The sequence below is a fragment of the Felis catus genome, chromosome A3, assembly GCF_018350175.1.
Source record: "Felis catus isolate Fca126 chromosome A3, F.catus_Fca126_mat1.0, whole genome shotgun sequence".
Classification (NCBI taxonomy): domain Eukaryota; kingdom Metazoa; phylum Chordata; class Mammalia; order Carnivora; family Felidae; genus Felis; species Felis catus.
In genome coordinates this window covers 118,763,669-118,784,831 of record NC_058370.1, presented here as the reverse complement: position 1 = coordinate 118,784,831, position 21,163 = coordinate 118,763,669, and the positions used below count along the sequence as shown (strand labels likewise).

Sequence of the window (21,163 nt, the reverse complement as noted above, 5' to 3'; positions counted from 1 at the left end):
GAAATGCGCCCAGCGGCCCAAGGTTGTGAGCAAGATCTCAAAGCGTCCTCAACCCTATAAAAGCCACGGGGGGTGAGGAGATGTGGTTTTTTTGTTTGTTTGTTTTGTAAAAAACGGAAATGGAAGGTAAGTGTATTGCCCATTTCCTTTGTCCAGAGTTGGGAAGCAGGTTCTTTGCCCGAACTTGTTTCCGGCTTCCTTTGTTTCTGTGCGGCTTGGAGGGACTCGGCAGGAGAGCTCCTTTTATAAAGCGGGGTGGGGAGCTTTCCCCCAAATCTTCTAGGTCTTGTCAGAGTAATGTGGCGTTGGTAAGCATTAGGGAGGAATTGGCAGGCGCCAGAGACAGCGGAGCCTTCGATAGCTCAGTTGGTAGAGCGGAGGACTGTAGTGGTACGAGTTGCGGCAATCCTTAGGTCGCTGGTTCGATTCCGGCTCGAAGGACTTCGTACAATCTTTTTAGCTTCCAACTCAAGCCAGTCAAGTCGTAGGGAGAAAGTTTCACTCAGAGGCCCGCTGTGGATTTGCAGGAGCACGGCAGATGTTCGGTGAAACACTTGTGCAGTAAGTAATCAGTGTACGATCCAACCCTCTTCTGTGTTAAATGCGAAGATATGTTATTACTGTTGCTTACGTGTGATTATTATATGCCTGCTTTTAAAAATCTTGCCCACGATCCCCCTGTACACTACTAAATAAAGGTTTTGAATTACGGTCGGTCCTCGGGTCAGCGGCCAGCCTAGAACAGCCTGTAAGGCAAAAGGAAGAGAGGCGGCAGCAGGCGGGGGATTAGCTCAAATGGTAGAGCGCTCGCTTAGCATGCGAGAGGTAGCGGGATCGATGCCCGCATCCTCCACTGAGGCTTTTTGCCCCTTGTATCAGTATCAGAGGATTCCTGAAGGGCGGGAGATCCGCTGACCCAGGAAGGTATTTTGTAATACACAGAAAAGCGCGGCGCGCAATGATTAGCTTCGCACATCGTCCTTTTATTTTGCAGGTGAGTCTTCCGGTTTATTTCTTGGTCACTTTTCTCTTGCCCTCCTCCCAGCGGGCAGGCCGTTAACCGTCTTCTGAGAAGACCCCGGTGGAACCCTCTGGCCGGATCTGCCCGCCGAGCCCCCAAAAGCCACTGGCTCAGGTACCCGCTAACGTGCGAGGGAACCCCTGCGTGCTGACCAATGGCAGCGAGCCTTACTGGGCGGGTAGCCAGCTGTATCAGCGGCCAATAGGCGAGAGACTTCTTGTTTCCTGGCAGAGCGGGGTCCCGGCACCGCGGCGCTCGGGTTTTGTTTGGGTCCTGGGTGGAGGACCCGGGTGCCGGGGCCCGAGGTGGCGCCTCGCTAGCGGGAGAGGGAGCGGGATCGCCGGCCCCGAGAGAGGTGAGGGGCGCTGCGTGGAGCGCGGGCCCCGCCGGCCCCACCCCCTTCTCAGCCCCTTTCAGCCCGGAGCCCCTCTGGAATGCCACCCCGCCCCACGGCCCGGCCCGGCCGACCCCCCCCCCCCCCGCCCCACTCCCACGCCCGCACCTCTGACCCCCCCCAGTCCCTGCCCCGAGTGTGAGACCCTGTCGTCCATTCATGCCTCCGAACCCCGCCCTGCCCAGGGCGAGCTCGGTCGGTGTGAGGTGAGGGTCTGTCAGAGTCGAGGGTCGAGAATCACCCCCTACCCCCAAGTGGGTCTCTACCAGCCACGTTTTTAGAGGTGCTCAGCATACCCATCACTTACCCACAACTATTGCCAGCGTAGCTTTTTCAGGGACTCCAGTGCTTTGCAGGGCGGGAGGGGGCTGGAGACAGACCCATGCCCTGACTGGCGTTGAGCTACAGTTTCCAGGCGAGCAGGTGGCTTCTGCCTTGTTTCTTTTGACTTGGCAAAGGCCACCGTTTTCTAGGCATAGGGTAGTGACAAAAAAGGAAGGACTAGCCCTTCCAAGGGTTCAGGGGAGCCACAGACGAATGCCTGGTCAGGACTTGTGAGGACAGAGGAGTGGAGAGAAGCAGCTGCCCATTTAAACTTAGAATCTTGGCTCTCTCCGCTGCTCTGCTCTGCTGGAGACCGGGGAGCCAGTCTAGGAACAAGAGATCCAGAGCGGCCCGTTTTTCACGACGGCCACGTGCTGTGGTGGGTGTATCTGGGTAGGTTTGAGAAATCTGACCTCTCCAATGTTGTTCTCCAGTCTTTTGCAAAAAAGCTTGGACTCTAGCGTTTCTCAACATTAGTTAAGCCATGGAGTACTTCATTTTGCGTAAGCCAAGACGTAGTAAAACGGGGTCCTTTTAGGTCAGTTCTAGCCCTTTGTGTGGCGTTAGACAACTGCTTTCTCTTAGCCTTTGCTAGAAGGCCACTTCTGCCTTTTCTGAGGTGGAAAGAGCCTCTTGTTTCTTAGGGCATTTCCTAAGAAGAGCTTTCATTGATCAGGAGATACCCAAAAACCTTGTTTTCATTTTTCTTCCTTCTTCCTACGCCACCCCCCACTCTCCCCCAGCTCTCAGGGCCAGAGTGGGCAGGAGGATGCTTTCCCAGCCTCACCATGGAGCTGCGCTGTGGGGGATTGCTGTTCAGTTCTCGCTTTGATTCAGGGAACCTAGCCCACGTGGAGAAGGTGGAATCTGTGTCTAGTGACGGGGAAGGAGCAGCAGGTGGGGCATCAGCCCCCACCAGTAGCATTGCCTCTTCTCCTGACTACGAGTTCAACGTGTGGACCCGACCGGACTGTGCTGAGACGGAGTTTGAGAATGGGAACAGGTAAGGGGGAAAGAGGGGAGGGTGGAAGAAGGACAAGAGAGGAGGTGGCCAAGGCCCCAAATGCAGGCTCATTTCGCTGTCTTACAGTTCATACCATCAGTACCCTTCCTCTCCCTCCCCTCCTCCCTCCTCCCTCGCCTCCTCTGTACCCAACAGGCCTTTCCCAATCTTGCTCGCTCCAGCTGTTTCACGTAGCCTGTCTCCAGCCCTCAGTATATAATGACCTATTCCTCCTCCTCTGGCCCTCAGGTCATGGTTCTACTTCAGTGTCCGGGGAGGAACTCCAGGGAAACTCATCAAGATCAACATTATGAACATGAATAAGCAAAGCAAGCTATACTCCCAGGGCATGGCCCCCTTTGTGCGCACACTCCCCACCCGGCCACGCTGGGAACGCATTCGAGATCGGCCCACCTTTGAGGTAAGTTCTCCATGAGGGGGAAAGACAGACTTGGGTGCTAAAAGCAGAAGAGGGAAAGAAGAGAGGAGTTACCCTCGATACAGAGTACCAGGCAGGTGGGACGCCAGGTTTTGGTATCAGCTTTCCCTCTAGTGCTAGCTGGAGTCCAAGATAAGCCCCTGCTTCAGGAAGCCCAGAAGGAGCCGACTGTCATATGGAAAGTCCCAGAGGGAGGGAAGTCGGGCATTGTGTTGAGGCTGTAAGGTCAGTTCTTGGCGATCCCAATAGGTCTTAGTTCTCACACCAACAGCCCCTCCCTCTTCCTCCTCTGCTCCTCAGATGACAGAGACGCAGTTTGTGTTATCCTTTGTCCACCGTTTCGTGGAGGGCCGTGGGGCCACCACCTTCTTCGCCTTCTGCTACCCCTTCTCCTACAGTGACTGCCAGGACTTGCTAAACCAGCTGGACCAGCGCTTTCTGGAGAACCACCCTACCCATAGCAGGTGCCAACCCCATCCTTACTCCTGCCACCCAGTCCTCGACCAGACAGCACCTCTGCTACTTCTGGAACTTGCCCCAGGAGCCCCGAACCAAAATGTCACCCGCTCTTTTTCTGTGCAGAGTGTGGGACTTTGGGTACCTTTGACCAATATGTTTCTGTGTGACCGTGACCTCAGCCTACCGCTACCTGCATTCTACTCACCCATCTGCCCAGTTCAAGCCTCTTAATATCCCAGCTCCCATCAGTTGCCCAGAACTTAGCCCCGCCATTGCCCAACACACCTTTTTTTCTGTCCCGGCAGAGGGTGAGTCTGTGTACGAAGTCATCACATAGTAGAGAGCCATAAACTGGGGAGAAAACAATAAGTTCATCCCGTCTTGTATTCTGCATTCTACTAATTCAGACGACCCAAATCCTCAGCCTCATTTAACACTCTGAGGGACTCTAAGTCCCCAAAGGTTAGCGTGAAAGACCAGATCCTACAAATCCTAGGCCGGGGATGAGGCTCACCTCTTGCTAGGACTTTAGGGACTTCTCGTGGCTTAATCGTTTTTATCCCCATAGCCCCCTGGACACCATTTACTACCACCGTGAGATCCTTTGCTATTCTTTGGACGGACTTCGTGTAGATCTGTTAACGATCACTTCCTGCCATGGGCTTCGAGAAGATCGAGAGCCCCGTCTAGAGCAGCTATTTCCTGATACTGGCACCCCCCGACCCTTCCGTTTCACAGGCAAGAGGGTGAGTGGGAACAGCACAAAGGTAGCACCATGGCCTTTCCGTAGCTCCAAGCCCTGTGGATAGCTTAAGGCCATGTTACCTCTGGGAGTCGTGGCCGCATTGGGAGGCAAGCAGGGCTGCTCCCAGCTCCACTTGCAGACTCAGCCAGCTGCAAATCCAGTGGCTCTTCCTGCCCGCCCCCCATTTACTGTTAGAGTGGACATACCAGGTAACTGGCCTAATGACCGCTCTCCTCTCCACCTCAGATATTCTTCTTAAGCAGTAGGGTACACCCTGGGGAGACTCCATCTAGCTTTGTCTTCAATGGCTTTCTGGACTTCATCCTTCGACCTGATGACCCCCGGGCCCAAACCCTGCGTCGCCTCTTTGTCTTTAAGCTGATTCCCATGTTGAACCCCGACGGTGTGGTCCGGGGCCACTACCGGTAAGCAGCCTCCCCAGCCTGTCAGGATTGTTCCCGGTCCCCTTCGTGTCCTCCACCTCCGTGAAATACTATCAGCCTCTCCTTTAACTTCTCCTGCATTCCCAGTCCTCTTGTACCCGAACAAGGGCAAGCCCATCTCGTTGTCCAGGGACCAGAGAAGGAATGTGGCACATCTAGCGGCGCTCTCTGGAAGGAGCAGAGTTAGAATAACCGCAGGTCCATCTGGGTAGAGGGAGCCGTGCTTAGTCTCTGGTCGGGGGGACAGCCCACCAAGGAGAGGGCCTGTTCTCAATCCTTTCCTTCCTAATGCAACCTGGGCCTCTCATTTTGCAAGTCATTCTCCCCCAGGCCCCCTTTCATCCACTCTCATGTCTCCTTCACCGGCTCAGCGCTCTAGACTCTGCTTCAGTCTCTGTTTTCCTATAGCACAGACTCGCGTGGAGTGAACCTGAACCGTCAGTACCTGAAGCCCGATGCAGTCCTGCACCCAGCCATCTACGGGGCCAAAGCTGTGCTTCTCTACCACCATGTGCACTCCAGACTGAACTCCCAGGGTCCCTCTGAGCACCAGCACAGTCCCCATCTCCCTCCTGATGCTCCCCTTTCTGACCTCGAGAAAACCAACAATATCCAAAATGAAGCTCACCTTGGGCACGCGTCTGACGGGGATGACCCTGAAGGCTGGACACAGACCGAGTCGGCAGAACAGAAGCCCAGCGGTGTGTGGATTATGCCACAACGGTCCGCTGAGGTTGAGCAGCCGGCCCCCGACACCATCCCGCCTAAAGAGAGTGGCGTCGCTTACTATGTGGACCTGCACGGACATGCTTCCAAAAGGGGCTGCTTCATGTATGGAAACAGTTTTAGTGATGAGAGCACCCAGGTAGGAATCCAGAGTGCCACGTGAGTGTGGGAAGTGTTGCAGGTCAGGAGATACAGGTTAGGCCAAGGACAAAGGGAAGGTGGTCTTGTGACAGGAAGGCCTGTGGCTGCAAGAGGTATTCTACCTCCAGACAAGCTTCAAAGGGCCAAAGGGGGATGGCACTGGGGCTTTGTGTCTTAGTCTTTACATCATGACCTTTGAACGAAGACCAAGCTGTCAGCATCGTGGTGTTTATTCTACAGTTTGGGAAATCAGGGGAAAAGGAAAAGTTTGCATTGTGGGAGAGAAGAAGCTAAGAGCTTAAAAAGAGATAGAACTGTACCTTTCCAACACCTGGAAATAAGGTCAAGCACACAGTGACGTTTTCAAAAAACACGGTATCTGCCGTGTATTTAGTCACATGGCCCCCTGCTTGCCATCTCTTCCTTGCCCGTTCCTTCTTTCTGTCTGTCTCTCCTGAATTGCCTTTTTCCTCCCTCACACAGGTGGAAAACATGCTGTATCCAAAGCTCATCTCCTTGAACTCAGCACACTTCGACTTCCAGGGTTGCAATTTCTCAGAGAAGAACATGTATGCCCGAGACCGCAGAGATGGCCAGTCTAAGGAGGGAAGCGGCCGGGTTGCAATCTACAAAGCCTCAGGGATAATCCACAGGTTGGGGGGAAACTGGGATATAGCTGATGAAGTAACTTCCTTAAAGAAAACAATACCCAGTCTAAGTTGTTTGAGGGGCAAGGGACGGCCCAAATCTTCTCAAAAGACAGGCTCACCATTATTAGCATTACTGTCTTTGGCCTGAGAGTCTGACTTTTTGGGACTTCTCGGGTACATGATATAGTGCCGAGGTCAATTGCTAGTTCCTAAGGATTAGCACTTTGTTTGTATCCACTGTTTTCCAAGTGATTATTTCTTAGACCACCTAGGCTGTCCCCCATGGTTCTGTCCTGATTTTTCCGGGCAGGACACTAATAAAGGTCTCTGTGTCTTAGCTACACACTTGAATGCAACTACAACACCGGACGCTCAGTTAACAGCATCCCTGCCGCCTGCCATGACAACGGGCGGGCCAGCCCCCCTCCCCCGCCGGCTTTCCCCTCCAGATACACTGTGGAACTGTTTGAACAGGTATGAATACAGGGGCTACCTGGGGAAGAGGGGAACCCCAAAGTCTGGAATGGTCTTCACTCCTGCTGCCTAAGGCCCTCTGAAGAGAGGCTCACCACCGTCACCATCTCACCACTGTGGTTATTTTCTGCAGTTAGCATAGGGGCAGGCCCCTGACTCTGATGGGATTGGGACGATGAGTAGGCACTATTTCTGACCTCATACCACAGAGAATCCCCAGCACATCTGAGTCAGATTCTTTGCGTCTTAAGCTGGTCTTCTTCCTTCTATTGGGTTTGTTCACCCCTACCTAGGCTTAAAAGCACCACCTCTGCAGTGGTCTTTGAGGACCCCAGGGTCCTAGAGCACGCGAGAGGAGGAGAAAGAGCTGCAGGTTATAGAAGAGATTGAAACGCCTTCTCCTGCTGGGAGAATGCCTTCCTGGTGCCAGCCAGAAAGCCCACTTGCTCTTGCCCATAAAGGATGAGGGTCCCAAAATGAGCAACGGTTTAGGGAACGGCTTTAAATCTGCCGAGATAAACAGCCCTGGCACAAAATATAGCCTGCCCGCTGAGGAAATTTGGGGCCGGGCCTCCCCTTCCACTGTGCTGTGCCACCCCCTCCCCAACATAGCAGCCTGGGTTGGAAGTCCCAGATGCTGAGCCAAACTGGACTACCCCACAGGTGGGACGAGCTATGGCCGTTGCAGCTCTGGACATGGCAGAATGCAATCCATGGCCCCGAATTGTACTGTCAGAGCACAGCAGCCTCACGAACCTCCGCGCCTGGATGCTAAAACACGTGCGCAGCAGCCGCGGCCTGAGCAGCACTGTGAACGTGGGGGTCAACAAGAAGAGAGGCTCTCGAACTCCACCCAAAAGTAACAAGTAAGACCCACAGGGTGGAAGGAGGAAAGGGTATGAAAGTGGAACAGGGCTTTAGAGCAAGGAGTTCCAAGGGGTGTGTGTTCCTCCCCTATCCAAAAGGACCACATGGTGAGTATTTTCAGAGCAAGTTAAAATTGGTAAGATTAGTACATTTTTTTGAAAATGGGATCCTCTTCCCTCTTCCCTGGAGGTACAGACTTCCTAGGCATCTGGAAACCAGGCCAGGGGATTCCCTGCTCCAGAGCCCGGCACAAAATTAAATTTAATTGTGGTGGGGGTAAGGGCAGGTCTCGGTTTCCAGGGGTTGGGAATGACCGAGAGGTCCCAGGGAATAAGGGGGGAATTCACTAAGTTGAGCTGCTCCGAGACAGCCCCGCAGCCCTTAGTATGTCTTCTGCAGGAGCATGTATTTGCGAACAAGGGCTCCCAGGCATCCTGAGATCCGCTGGTATGGCCCAGGTTAGATACCCCATCTGTGGACACAGATCCCTCCCTTTTCCCTTGCAGTGAGCGCCTTTGCCTTTTTCACCCAAGGTGAAGCTTTCCTGAGCATCAGACCTCGGGGAAAGCCTTGGGACACAGCCTCCCCGGCCCAGGGCTAACCGGATCTGCTTGCTTCTTTGCAGCGGCTTGCCTGTTTCCTGCTCTGAAAATCCCTTGAGCCGTGCACGCAGTTTTAGCACTGGCACGAGTGCCGGTGGCAGCAGCAGCAGCCAGCAAAACTCTCCACAGATGAAGAACTCCCCCAGCTTTCCTTTTCATGGCAGTCGGCCCACAGGGCTGCCAGGCCTGGGCTCTAGCACTCAAAAGGTCAGCCACCGGGTGCTGGGCCCCGTCAGAGGTAAGCCAGTCTGGGAGCCCCTGCAACAGGTGTTCAGTTGTTTGGGGAATTGCTGGGGGAAATGAGAGCTTGAAGATACACACTCTTGGCTGGGACCAAGGGGTGAATCAATAAAAGTAGTTTATAGCAGAATCTGCAGCCTCTCCTGCGACCTTGGTGTTCCCTGCGCCATGAGCCCCAGAGCAGTACTGTGTGTGGCACAGGCGGGAGTCCTGGGTACCTGGGCTTCAGCACATGCTGGGAAGCAGGGGGATTTCCAAGAACAAAACACTAGCTGCAACAGGGCCACACTGAAATGTGGAGCCTCCATGTCAGGAATGGTGTCAGACTGTCTTGTTAGGAGCAGTGTAAGGAAATGTCCTCACAACGCAAATTGTGGCACCGTAGAGATGGAGAATCCTATCCAAGGTCTCTATGGGATGAAACTGTTCCTGGCTTCAGAGCCTGTTCAGAAAGAGGTATCAGAAGGATTCTAAGTCTTCCAGAGAAAAACGGAACAAGTACAGACAGCTTCTGTTGGAGGCTTACAACACAACAGTCTGGCCCCTCCCAGCAGTCACCACAGCTGCTCAACTGTGCATCAGTACCCCTGGGGTTGGCTTGATGAGACCCTGCCTGATGAGAGATTCTGAGTTCAGAGGTATACCAGAAACAGATGGGTTTTTAGGGAAAAAGAAGAGGAAGAGACCATGGAGCCATTCCTCGGGGGTGACTCAGACTTGGGTGGGGGGAGATTGTTGTAGTGCCACTTCCAGAAATACACGAAACCTCAAAGCAGTATTGTACGTGGCCTCTGGGCTGGAGACATCCTGCCAGAGTTTGGAGGCTTGTAAGCTGGAACTAAGAGGCTGGGGGTCTTCAGGCCGCACTCCTCATTAGCACTCCCTGGTAGGGACCCAGAGGCATGCCCTGGGTCAGTGGCGGTGGGAACCTGACTGCACCCGCTGGAGCAGCCACAGGGGAGGGAGCGTTGGTCCTTAGCAGCTTTGACCAGTAAGACCGTTTATCCCTCATAAGCAACACAGTTACCGCTGCTTCTATTCCGAGCCCCATTCTTTGAGATTCTCCCATTTGGAGAGGATGCTTTTGTACAGCGTTGTTTGAAGGAGAGTATTAAAATAATAATGCCACGTATTTAAATAGCATTAAACAGCGAACAAAACAGTATCACATATAAATATTTCATTTAGTCCTCACAAGGACCCTGGGGGGTGGATGGTATTTCCATTTCTCTGATGAGAAAACTGAGGCTGTTTAAGGGCGACTTGTCCAAGATTTCATAGCTTAATATTAAGTAGCAAAGTTATTCACTAATCATTATTCAGACTTCCTCTAATTTCTTTTCCTTTTTTCTTTCTGTTTTTTTCCTTTTTGTCAGCCTCTCATACCTCTTCACTCATAGCTCCTGGGAAGGAATGTCAGCGTCCTAAATTCCCCTTCCCTGACTACAAAAGAGAAATAGGAAAGAGTCTTCTCTAGGCCCAGGTCCTCACTGGAGGATTCTAAGCAGTTTTTCGTTCGTATTTTATTATCGTCCCCACCCCACCCCATGCAGAGTGCTGTACGAAGCTCCGTCAGTGAGAGACATGTATTCTGTGTCTTTGTTACTTCCCCAAATAACGAAGAGAAAAGGTGCATATTCAGTACTAAATACTTCCTGGTTGGCTGACTTTAAATTTAATAGGGGACACGGGACAGTGAACAACATAAAAGCACACACTCGTAAACACAGGGCCCTTGGGGAGCCACCGTCATAGAACACTCAAGAGTAAGTAGCCAAAGAATGTTCAGTTGAGCGAGGATTTTGAAGAATGGATGGTAGCATATGGCTTGACAAAAACATTCCAGAGATGAGAGTGGTAGCCAGGGCCAGTGCTGCTGCGCAGAGAGGACAAGGAGCAGACAGACCTAGCTGGTGCAAAGGGCCAAGCCCTTCAGCCCAGAAATTAGGTGGAGAGAGGTTGGAGGAAGAAGTTGAAATGTCTGGAAAACAAAGATGATAAGTTAACTGAGACATAGGACAACGATTGTGTGCTTCAGAGAATGGTGGGAACGATTTATGCCAGAGTGGCCTGTGAACTGTATGTATCGGGTAGGCGGGGGGAGGGGAATCCTCACAGTAATGGATACACGAGATAACTAATGGCTATACCAGGGTCTGGAAAGGAGAGAGAAATATATGCATCAGAAACAGGTAGCAGGATTCAGTGATGGTGGAAGAGAGGCAAACTAAGAGTTTCAAGGTTACAAGCCAAAGGAGAGAGTCGTGGTGATGTTAAGACATTGTTTGGAAGAAAAAGTGTTGAGTTTATCTATTTCAGACATTCTTGGATGTCATGGGCTATCTATACGGAGATGTCCTGCAGGCAGAAAAAAGAGCCAGCCTGTAGAAAAGGTGACATCAAGGTTGGATCTAGGCATCAGCCATATGCAGGTGCAGGTAAAACAAGTGAGAAGCGACGTCCCCCCAGGTAAATGAGCTAAGGAGCTGGCGCCAGGAAGAGACACCCTGGGGACTTGAGTAAAACTTGTGAGACCTAACAAACTATGTCTCTAAAGTCAAAGGGTTGAGAAGAGGGTTACTAATTCTATCAAACAGGAATACTGGAAGGAGGTGAAAGGTCAGAGCGCTGGAATCTTGACTCCAGGTACTACAGTTTTTGCCACTTCATCTCCTAGAGTCTCCAATAGGACTCTAGGATTGGAGACTAGTCCCGGCTTAGGATAGGGACCTGCGGCTTTATTTGTCCGGTTGATCTGTCCTATAGCTTTGTGCTGTTTCCTGGTTCTGCACATCCGGTTCTTTGGCCCCTGCCACATCTAGTCATACTTTGTCTTCTGACATAGGAAGAACACAGCTCCTGTATCTCTCAGACCTAACTATAAAGCGGCTATACTTTCCAAACCCAAAACTGAGATTGTGATCTGACAAAAGATTTTTTTCTGACTTGTAAATTTAAAAGAAAGTTCCCACTGATGTATAGAAATCGTATCACACTTAACTGTATACTTAATTCACGACTATCCTTTATTGGCTAGAACAGAGCATAAGATAGGCTATCCAGAAAATTTCAGAAAAGAGCTAGGCAGCCCAGCCAGAAGCTTAAAGCAGAGGTTAGGGAACTAGTCTGGCAGGTTCTATTCTCAAGACTGGAGGATGAACATTTTAGGAGGCCAACGAGCAAGGCAACTCAGGGTGAACAGGAATGTCCCTGAGACAGGAGACTGCAAGAGCCTCCAAGGAAGCTTGACCCCACTCCCACCCCCTGACCGCAGTGCCAGGAGCTTCTTTACCTAGTTGCCCCAGCTGCAAAACACCTCCTGAGCAGCACCTGCCCAGTTATGCAGCCGAGTTCCAGTTCGGCAGGCACAGAACGGCACACAGCGTTAGCAGCAGCTGTTGCTGCAGAGGAAAGCAAGCTCACGCACGGGAAGAGCTTATCCAGTGACCGAGTCAGGGAAGTAGGAAGTTGAAAGCCTGCAAGATACTGGTGCAAAACAGAGCTTGAAGGCAAGCCGGCTGGGGTGAGGGTGGACAAATCAACCAGCTCCACCTGTCTGTTATGTAGGACATAGGACTAAGGTGAAGCTGGTGGGGCGCCCAGGACTCGGGGTCGGGAGTGCACCCTAGGTGTCTCATCCTAGTCCTGGCCCTGGATTCAGGCAAGTCTCACCCAGTAACTGAAACATATTCCCTGGCCCTGTGGCCTATCTGGTGGGACCCTGGGGTAAAAGACAAGGGGGCAGCGTAAAAACGGAGGCTGTCAGCTGTCATCCCACCACAGCCACCGTCCTCCCTCCCAGCTCTGGCACTTGCATCCGTAGTTACTAGAACTCTTTCCTGGCCTCTGCCATGCCATGGCTCAGCCGACGGGCTGCTTCTGGTAGAGCAGCTGAAGTCCGATGGTGAGTGGAGGTTCCTTTGAAAAGTGAGTCAGAGGACAGAGGAAGAATGCCTCCAGCACCATCACTAACTACTTTTACTTTTTCCACTGCAAACAAGTTTTGTGGTTAAGAGTAGATTAAAGCTTGAGGGCAGGAAATGTCTCCTAACACATTTACTTATTCCCTTGGTGCCTTGCATTTATTTATGATCAGTGAATACTTGTTGAATGGAAAAGACAAGAAATTGGGAGCTGAATAAATGCTTGTCTGACCTTTTCACCCCTTAGAGGGCATAAATCAGGTCTGTGATTATCCCAGGGATTCAGTACGATCTAGGGTGCTCCGTGTAGGGACAGTTCAAAGATGCCAAGTCAGTAACTGTTCCTTTAAATTTTGAGACCGTTAGAATAAACCACTCTAACTCCTACACTGGGGAGGTCAGTCCGGCTCTACCTCAGACCTTTGCCCCAGGATTATCCTACTCCCAAAATGGAATCTACAGTTGATTACCATAAAATACAATCTCACAACCTCTGGAAGCACAGCTGACTCACATATCACTCTGCACTCAGCCTCAAGCCACTGTTTCTATAGCTTAGAAGCAAGAAATAACAGCTGGGGTTCCTCCCTTAAATTTTTGTCTCAGTGGGAACTGAGTAGGCCTGGATCATACCAGGGGCCAAAAGTCAAAACATGAGAAATTGGGCTGTGTGCTCACATTGCCAAATTTACAGGGAGGCCTGGCCAGGCTTTAAGACAGTCTTTTAAGGGACACCTGGGTGGCTCACTCAGTTGAGCATCTGACTTGATTTCAGCTCAGGTCACAATCCCAGGGTTGTGGGATTGAGCCCTACATTGGGCTCTGCACTAAATGTGGAGCCTGCTTGGGATTCTCTCTCTCTCTCTCTCTCTCTCTCTCTCTCTGTCTGCCCCACCCTCCCCCAGTGCACACTCATGCTCTCTTAAAAAAAAAAAAAAAAAAAAAAAAAAACGTTTGAGGGTTAAAATGCTATTTTTAAATGCCTTATCCTTTCCATATTAGGCCTCTCCTAAACCAGACTGGTCTCCTGTCCTTAAAACTCTCATTAGGGGCAGGATCCTTGAGTTGTATCTGTAGTATCTTTCCCATAATATGTACATTCACACTGACATTTTTTACATCATATGCCTGTTCTGCTTCATACCTTCCTGAGTGTTGCTCAGTTTCTTGCTACAACCTAGAAATGTCCTAAAGGCTTTCATTCACTTTCTTACTTGCTCTTTCTTACCTTTCCTGGGGTGGGTAAGGCTTCATCCTTAACATGATTTCAACATGCCTCTGTGTAGAGATACCCAGATCATCAAGAAACCCACTATTTCCATCCTTGATCAAGTTCATTTCTGCCTGCTATGCACTGTCATCTGGATATCATCCTGATATCAGTGTTTTACTGAAGAATCACTCAAGGCTAGGTTCTACAGTATTTCTGAGTCACTGGCGGTAGGTAATGCTTCAGGTTGACTGTGGCCATGAGTCTCTGACTTCTGTCCTTTCACCGTGTATCACCTCTTTAGTACCCTAAGGTCTGTTTGTTGTTGTTGCCTGTTTACTATTGACTTACAATTGACAGGTCTGGTTAGTTTTGACTCTTGGCTCTAATTGGTACTCTAATTGGTACCCAGCCCCTCAGCAAACTCCTCAAAGCTAGAGTAGCTTCTGTCCTGAAATCTCTCCCTTTCTTCTATTCCTTATTCATGTGTCAATTTTTTTAAAAATTTGGTTTGGGATTTCCAGAAGTAGTCTTGTCACTGCTGACTACTGCTCATTATAGCTGGCCAAGATTAAGTTATTGTCACCTACTTCCTTAATTAGAGGTATTTTGCATCCAACACACGTTACTTTGTTAGAGGCCAAGTGGCATCCTGGGACCTCCACTGAATTCAGCTCCACAAAGCTTAATAGCTCATTCAGTCTGAGAGCATTTGGCACCTGCCATCCCTCTGTGATGAGACAGACCTGCCAAACCTGAGAGCCTCCCTACACCATCCAGTCACCGTCTGCTCTCAGAACTTGTACCGGTGAGGCTCTAGCCAGAGTGGACCAGAAAGAGCTGCCCCACGGGGAATAAGTATATGTCCTTAGACTCAGATTATTGAGCAGCCCATGGTCTATGGTGGGTGTCTGCTATTCAGGAGAACAAAACCTTTACTGGCGTCTCTGGTTTTCTAGGCAGAGTTTTGTAGGCACCAGGATATACAGACTGGTATAGACTGGAGAAAAGTCCTTACCCTCAAGAGATTCCAGTTTCAAGCAGAATACTAGTTAACAACTACTGAGTCCTATGTACCAGGCATGATCATAAGTACTTGACATGTGCTAGCTTCTTGAGACAAAAACCATAAATCATTACTAGCCAAGCGAACAAAGGACAATAAAGCAAGGGAGAACAGTCAATTCTACCTGTGATGGTCAGGGAGGCGTCACAGAGGTGACATTTGAGATGGGACATGTTAAGTTGTTCAAGGTTTCACTAGAAGAGGAAACGGACATTGCAGAGGAACCACACAGCTAGCAGCTACAGGGGCTGTAGCAGAGGGTTTGAAGGATCAAGTCAGCATCCTACCAAGGATGGCAGACTGGAACCACAGTGGATGGAGCTCTGAATGCCATGGTAAAGGGTTTAGACTTTATCCTTTATTTTTTTATGTTTATTTATTTTTGAGAGAGAGAGATGCAGACAGAGCATGAGTGAGGGAGGGACACAGAGGGAGACACAGAATGTGAAGCACGCTCCAGGGTCTGAGCTATCAGCACAGAGCCTGATGTGGGGCTCAAACCCACAAACTGCAAGACCATGACCTGAGGCGAAGTCGGATGTTTAACTGACTGAGCCACCCAGGCGCCCCTAGGCGTTATCCTTTAAAAGACCTTCAGTATATCCTCCTTGCCTGAACCAAATGACTTTTGATCAGGTCTAGGTTTTGGAATAATTTCTGGCACCGGTGTGAAAGATGGGACTGTAAAAGGGAACAGATTCAAGCTAGGGTGACAAGTGGGGAATTTTTTTCAGAAGCCTGAATGAGAGATAAAGACCTATAGCTGGACACAGGCCATGGCAAGGGAGAATGAAGGAGGAATCCAAGCAAAGGCAGAGGCAGAATTGTCTAGATTTGGTTAAACACAAATCTAAATATGAGGGAGGAGTCAGAAGATGAAACAGGTTTCTAGGACATTTTTCACCAAGGTAAGGAGAAGAAAAGGAAGGATGGAAGAAAATTAGTTTTGCTGGGGTCATGAGAGACCGCCAGGTAGAAATGCCAGTGGACCACTGAACTGTAGTTCAGGAAAGAGGGCTCCAGAGCAGCTTGGGAGTTTAGAGTATGCACAGCAGGAGGGGACCAAAGGTACGATGGGGAGGGGCACTGGCATTTGGGGGCAGTAAGAGTAGTTGAAGAGGAGTGGTTAGAGGCAGGAGAAACCTAGGGAAGCTGTTTCAGAAGCCAAGCTCAGTAACTTCTCGGCCAGAAGAATGAACTGGCGAGCGAGCAGGGTGGTTAGCCACAGAGAGGCGGATGAGGGCTTGCTGTGTCCCGGGTAACCGGAGTAAGTATCAGAGGTCTTTCTACCCACCTTAAATTTACTTCCAGAGAGGAGTGCTGGTGTGATGACAAGTGCGAGAACCAGCAGGGCAGTGGAGTGACAGGGCCTCACTTACTTGCCCTTTTATCTCCTTGTGTCCCTTCCACTCAGAGCCCCGAAGCCAGGACAGGAGACGGCGGCAGCAGCCACTGACCCATCGCCCTACTTCAAGCGGCCTGGCCTCATCCCCAAATCCTGCTAGTTCTAGCCCAGCAGCCTCACACAACATGGGCTCCTGCCTACTCCCCAGCTCATTCAGCATATCAGGTCTGTACCTACTGCCACCAAAATCTGGGTTGGCCAGCCTCCTTCCTTCCCTACTACCCAGGGTGTAGACCAGACTCCCTGCTAGGCTTAAACCAATCCCTTCAGCTCTTCTTTCTTGACTTGATGCAGAAAGTTAATGCAGGCCTCTCCACACGGGGGGGGGGGGGGGGGGGGGGGGGGGCATCCATTATCCTCCTGGATTATCCTAAACCCGTAAAGCACCCATGCTCTTGTACAGGAAGCTGGAAGTTAATGGACGTCTTTGTATAATAAAATAGCTATTGTTTCTTGAGCATCATGTGGCAGGCACTGCTCTAAGCACGTTGTCTCACTTAGTCCTCAAGGGTGAACAACCTGAGTACCTGCTACTTACTCAAGCTTCCTGACTCCAGGAACTGGGCAACATTAGACAAAACTGAAGAACAAAAAAGGCAGAGGCCTTTCACCTGTCATCACAGCAAATGCTGTGTGACCGCATCATCCACATAAAACCTAGGCCACCTGCTGTCCTTCTAAGTTATACACCCAGCTGTGTAAAGGACTGGACGGGAATGATTCCTAAGACTCCAGTCCAACATCCTCTAACTCCCTCAGAGCCCACTACTCCCAACCTGTTAACGGTCTTCAGTGGGTAGCCCTTGTCAATCTATCATCTTGGGTCCTGACTTATCCTTGAGCGCTTACTCATTTGGATGCGACAGGCCCTGAAGTCTATAAATTCAGAGTAGTTCAGCTTGATGGGCTGTGGCTCAAGTTGCAAGTTGCTACTCCACTCCTTGGACCCGACTAGAGCATGCCGTGCTTCTCAACCAGGGGCCATTTTACTCGCTAGGGAACATGTGGCAAGGTCTGGAGACATTTTTGGTTGTTACAATGGGGAGGGGACAGAGGAAGAAGAAATGCCATCTAGTAGGTAGAGACCAGAAAGGCTATTAAACATTCTGCAATGCACAAGACAGGTCCCCACAACAAAGAATCATCCAGCTCAAAATGTCAATATTGCCAGTTTTGAGAAACCCTGTTCTAAAGGAAGTTCCCTCTTCTTCTCCACGGCTCCCTACCCTGATAGCAGTTTTCTTTGTTTCCTAGGGAGCAGCTGCTCATTCCTGTCCTCAGGCGACAAGCCAGAGGCTGTCATGGTGATTGGGAAAGGGCTGCTAGGGACTGGACCTCGGATCCCCTGTATCAGGACACGACTGCAGGTAACATTTTTGTGTCTTCCCCAAACCCCAGTGTAACAACTCTCACAGAGCCCAGCAAGGCACTGTTCGTCTGGGTAGTGGGAGGGAAAATGCTCAGCACTGCTTTACAACCTCCCCCGGCCATATCAGAGAGCTGCCTGGTGCCCGTGCCTGTCTGTCCAGTACCCCCATCCCTCAGCCAGGTCTCTTGCTTGCTTCCAACCCGCGTCCCTGCCAGATACACCCCAACCTCAGCCTGCTAGCTTTGGCACTGCCCGCCCCTGCCCTTAGCTTCTCCTCTCTTTCTGCCCAGACCTGCCCGAGGAGAGTTCCCGCCAGGAGGGGTCCCGGATTCCCCAGGTAACACATCTGGTTGCTGCTCCTAAGAACAGCTGTGCCACCAACTCCCAATTCAGTCCAGATTTCTCATGTTAAATTGGCTAAAGCTGAGTACAGACAGAGACCGGATGCGTGAAGCCTAAGCCGCTCTGGCAGGGACTGAGGCACAGAAGGCTCTGAGAGACCCACCAATTCTCCAACCTCTTTCCAAACACTGCTTCCCTATTCAGCCAGATGTCAGCCATAATACAGCCATGGAGGTTAAATGCTAGATCCTTTTGCCTCCCCTAGTTAAGTATGACTTAGAGTGTATAGTCATAAACTGAACCTAAGAATTCTCTAGCTATTATCCTGCCTTACCCTCTCAGCTAGGGACAGTGCCCAGAAATTCAAGGTCCCAGTACCGGTGTTGACCCCTGTCCTACACTCTTATGCACGGAAACTCTAGAAGCAAACCCAGAAGCAAAAAAGTTAATGGAAGAATCCAGCCTCTCAGCCCACCCCCTATCCACACAGGCTAGGCCCAGGTTGGGCCGGGGCTCACCGCCGACTCGCAGAGGGATGAGAGGCTCTTCGGGCCCCACATCCCCTACACCCCGGACCAGGGAGAGCAGTGAGCCGGAGCCAGGACCCAGCTCTGCACCAGGGTGAGCACCCGGGTCCAGTCCCTCACCCCACCTCTCACTTCTGTCCCTTCATTCCCATTTCTGCGCACATTCAGGATCATTTTCTTCCTTCCCTAATCGCTCTGACCTCCAAAAGACTAAAGGTACTTTCATTAAGAATCCAGCCCCTGTTTTTTTTCCCATCATGGCCTCAGTCTTCACTCCAAAGGACAAGGAAACAACTCCTTGTTAGGGGCTAAGGCCTAGGAGCTGCCACATTTCAGCATCAGCCCAAGGTGCAGTGCTCAACCCACCTATCATTACCCATCTCCCCTCTCTCATGTCCAGCCCCTGTCAGAGTTCTCACAAGCCTGATTCCTCTCTCTTCTCTGTTGCAGGCTGCCTCACGCCGGGCCCCCACGGCCCCGCTCTGCCCCTGCCTTTTCTCCTATTTCCTGTAGTCTATCTGACTCCCAGTCCCGGATGTGTTACAGCGGGGGGCCTTTGGGCCAGCCTGAGGTTTGTTTTGTCCCTAAATCACCCCCACTCACTGTTTCTCCCCGGGTCTGATGCCTCCACCTCCATGCCCAGGATATAGCCCCAAGATGGGGTACACAGGGAGAAATGTGCTAGCCTCCTCCCTCAGCTGTTGATTCCATGTGACAACCATAACTCCTATATGAACAGACAGTGAATACCAGCCACACTGTTCTGAGACATCCCAGAGCATCACCTTGAGACAGCACAAAGCAGAAACCTGCTACCCCATCCCTCCCTCCACAGCACAAGATTTTGGGACCACAAAAAACATATATCTATATTTTTATATTGGGGGGAGGGAGTAGAAAAAGCCCCTATACTGGGCCCTACTCAGTGGCAGCTTCTTGTTCCATAGGGTTAAGGAAGACTTTGAGGAAATAAAAGTTGTTTGGAAAAATCCAGGTGTAGTTGCTTTGTATGTTGTGATGGGTAGAGGGATGAAGTGAAGTGTGAAGGCCCCTCACACCCTCCATCTTGCCTCAGCCTATGTCCTGGAACCCTAGAAAAAAGGGGGAAAGACCCGAGGTAAGGAAAATGCTGCAGCTTTCCTCTGGGGAAATCCTTCAGGCATCCACTCCCATCCATCCTGTTCCCCCTTTACATTTTTGACCAACACTTAAGGTTCCCCACCCTACCCCACCTTTCTTGTCTAGGGCTTGGGTCTACAGGAGCCACCCTAACTCAGTGCCTCTTGCTCCAGAATTCTACATCTTTACAACCCCCCCCCGCCTCCCCCTCCCCCCCCAAATTCTGCCTAAATAAAAGCCTCAACAAGCTTGGAGAAGTGAGGACTCCTTAAGTCCTCCTTAAGTGAAGAGCCCAAATCCTCATACTTGGATGGCATCCTCAGTACCTTTACTCCTCTCTGTGTCAGTCTCCTAGCACCCAAAGGCCCAACTTGGGCATGGGGGTACCACGAAGACGGGGGCAGAGGAGTAGGAAAGTCACCCCCATTCTAGCAGGTAAAGGGCGGGGCACTGTAAGGCATTCCCTACTGTGTGCGGATAAAGGGGCTCAGTTCTGGACTGTATCATGCTTGGCCCGGCACTTTCTGATTTGAAGTTTCGAACCCTGCAGGCCCTGGCGCGGCCTCGCCACTCCACTCTCCGGGGGCTGGGCGCTGCAGCCCCGGACCGTTACCTGGGGCGGAGAAAGCGCCACTTTCATTCCTGCTTCTTGGGATTGTTGACGGCCACGTAGTGATAGAGAACCACAAGCAGAAAGAGCGACACGCCCAGCATGTTGGCGAAGATGGCGAGCTGCACGTCTGTGATCATCCTGCGGAGAAGAGGAGGGACTGAGCCTGGGGCTGGCGCATTCCTCGCCCAGGCCGGGACCCGTTCTCGCCCCCTGGACCAGCCACCGCCGAAGCGCCGCTGAGCGCGCTTACGCGCCTCTCACCTGACCAGCTGGGCTCAACGCGGTGTGGTCTGCGCACTAGCTCCAGGTAGGAGTTCCGGCCCGGAAGTTGGTAGCGCGAGCGCAAGCCCAAACCAGGCACTTCCGGCCGTGCTGCTTGGCCGGAACGGGCTCTCTAGCCCCGCCGTCTCGCCTGCTCCCCGAGGCGCCTCGCAGGGGCGGGGTCTCGGGCGGGGCAGCGGCCGGACTGCCCGCCGCAGGGGGTGGGCGAGCCGCGGGCGCGCGCCACAGGCGGGCGGAGCGCAGCTGGCCGCAGCTGGCGCAGCAGGGGACGCGGCTGAGCCGTGGCCGCCTCCCCGAAACCCAGCAGCGGGCCGGGGCGAGGGTGCGGCGGCGTGGTAGGGTGAGAGGCTCGGCCTGACCCCTAGACTTCGACCCCGCTTCCTGCCTTGGCCCCCCGCGCTGCTGCCCACCCTCCGCTTCCCGGCTCGGCCCAGCCAGGTGCTTCCTTTGGGCCCTGCCCTCAGGGTCCCCTCCCTGTCCCCCGCGGCGGAGAGGGCGGTTAGAGGCGGTGCAGAATAGGGAGAGAGCTGGGGCGGCCGGAGGCTCCTCTCCTCGGCTCCCGCCTTTTTGCCCCACACCCGCCCAGGGGAACGGTGCTGCCTGCGATCCGACCGGTGCCTCCCTTCCCCGGGCTCGCTCCCCCCACCCCACCCCCGGAGGTGGGCGTCGGAAATAGGGCGGACCCTCCCGGAATCAAAACCCAAACCGTGGGACTTGGGCCAAGTGGGAAATCACCCCCCGGATGTGAGGGAGGGAGAGTGGGAGGGAGGGCCAGGACA

At 52.1% G+C, this 21,163-nt stretch overlaps 2 protein-coding genes and 2 non-coding genes across 7 annotated transcripts; 3 read left to right on the top strand and 1 right to left on the bottom strand.

The window, feature by feature from the left end:
* The first annotated feature begins 155 nt into the window (after positions 1-155).
* AGBL5 (AGBL carboxypeptidase 5) lies at positions 156-19,361 on the top strand. Of its 4 annotated transcripts, none has more exons than XM_045054818.1 (16): positions 156-561; positions 995-1,135; positions 2,483-2,742; positions 2,992-3,163; positions 3,482-3,645; positions 4,209-4,386; positions 4,632-4,810; positions 5,237-5,693; positions 6,179-6,348; positions 6,684-6,819; positions 7,483-7,685; positions 8,312-8,526; positions 16,142-16,297; positions 17,387-17,499; positions 18,334-18,464; positions 18,821-19,361. In XM_045054818.1, exons 3-16 carry the CDS (start codon positions 2,528-2,530, stop codon positions 18,990-18,992), a joined length of 2,661 nt encoding a protein of 886 aa, XP_044910753.1. In that variant the 5' UTR covers positions 156-561; positions 995-1,135; positions 2,483-2,527; the 3' UTR covers positions 18,993-19,361. The 4 variants fall into 4 exon arrangements, with proteins under 4 accessions (XP_044910753.1, XP_044910754.1, XP_003984457.2 ...); XM_045054819.1 differs by lacking the exons at positions 156-561; positions 995-1,135 and adding exons at positions 1,218-1,376; positions 17,792-17,838 and having other exon boundaries at positions 18,821-18,964; XM_003984408.6 differs by lacking the exons at positions 156-561; positions 995-1,135 and adding an exon at positions 1,218-1,376.
* TRNAY-GUA lies at positions 352-441 on the top strand. The gene is given in 2 exon segments: positions 352-388; positions 406-441. It is a non-coding gene; the product is annotated as a tRNA-Tyr (tRNA).
* TRNAA-AGC lies at positions 781-853 on the top strand. The gene has a single exon. It is a non-coding gene; the product is annotated as a tRNA-Ala (tRNA).
* OST4 (oligosaccharyltransferase complex subunit 4, non-catalytic) lies at positions 19,233-20,370 on the bottom strand. Its single transcript, XM_003984409.4, has 3 exons — positions 20,364-20,370; positions 20,103-20,240; positions 19,233-19,461 (listed from the first exon to the last, which is right to left on the bottom strand). The coding sequence occupies exon 2, from the start codon at positions 20,237-20,239 to the stop codon at positions 20,126-20,128; it is 114 nt and encodes a 37-aa protein (XP_003984458.1). The 5' UTR covers position 20,240; positions 20,364-20,370; the 3' UTR covers positions 19,233-19,461; positions 20,103-20,125.
* Positions 20,371-21,163: the final 793 nt, after the last annotated feature.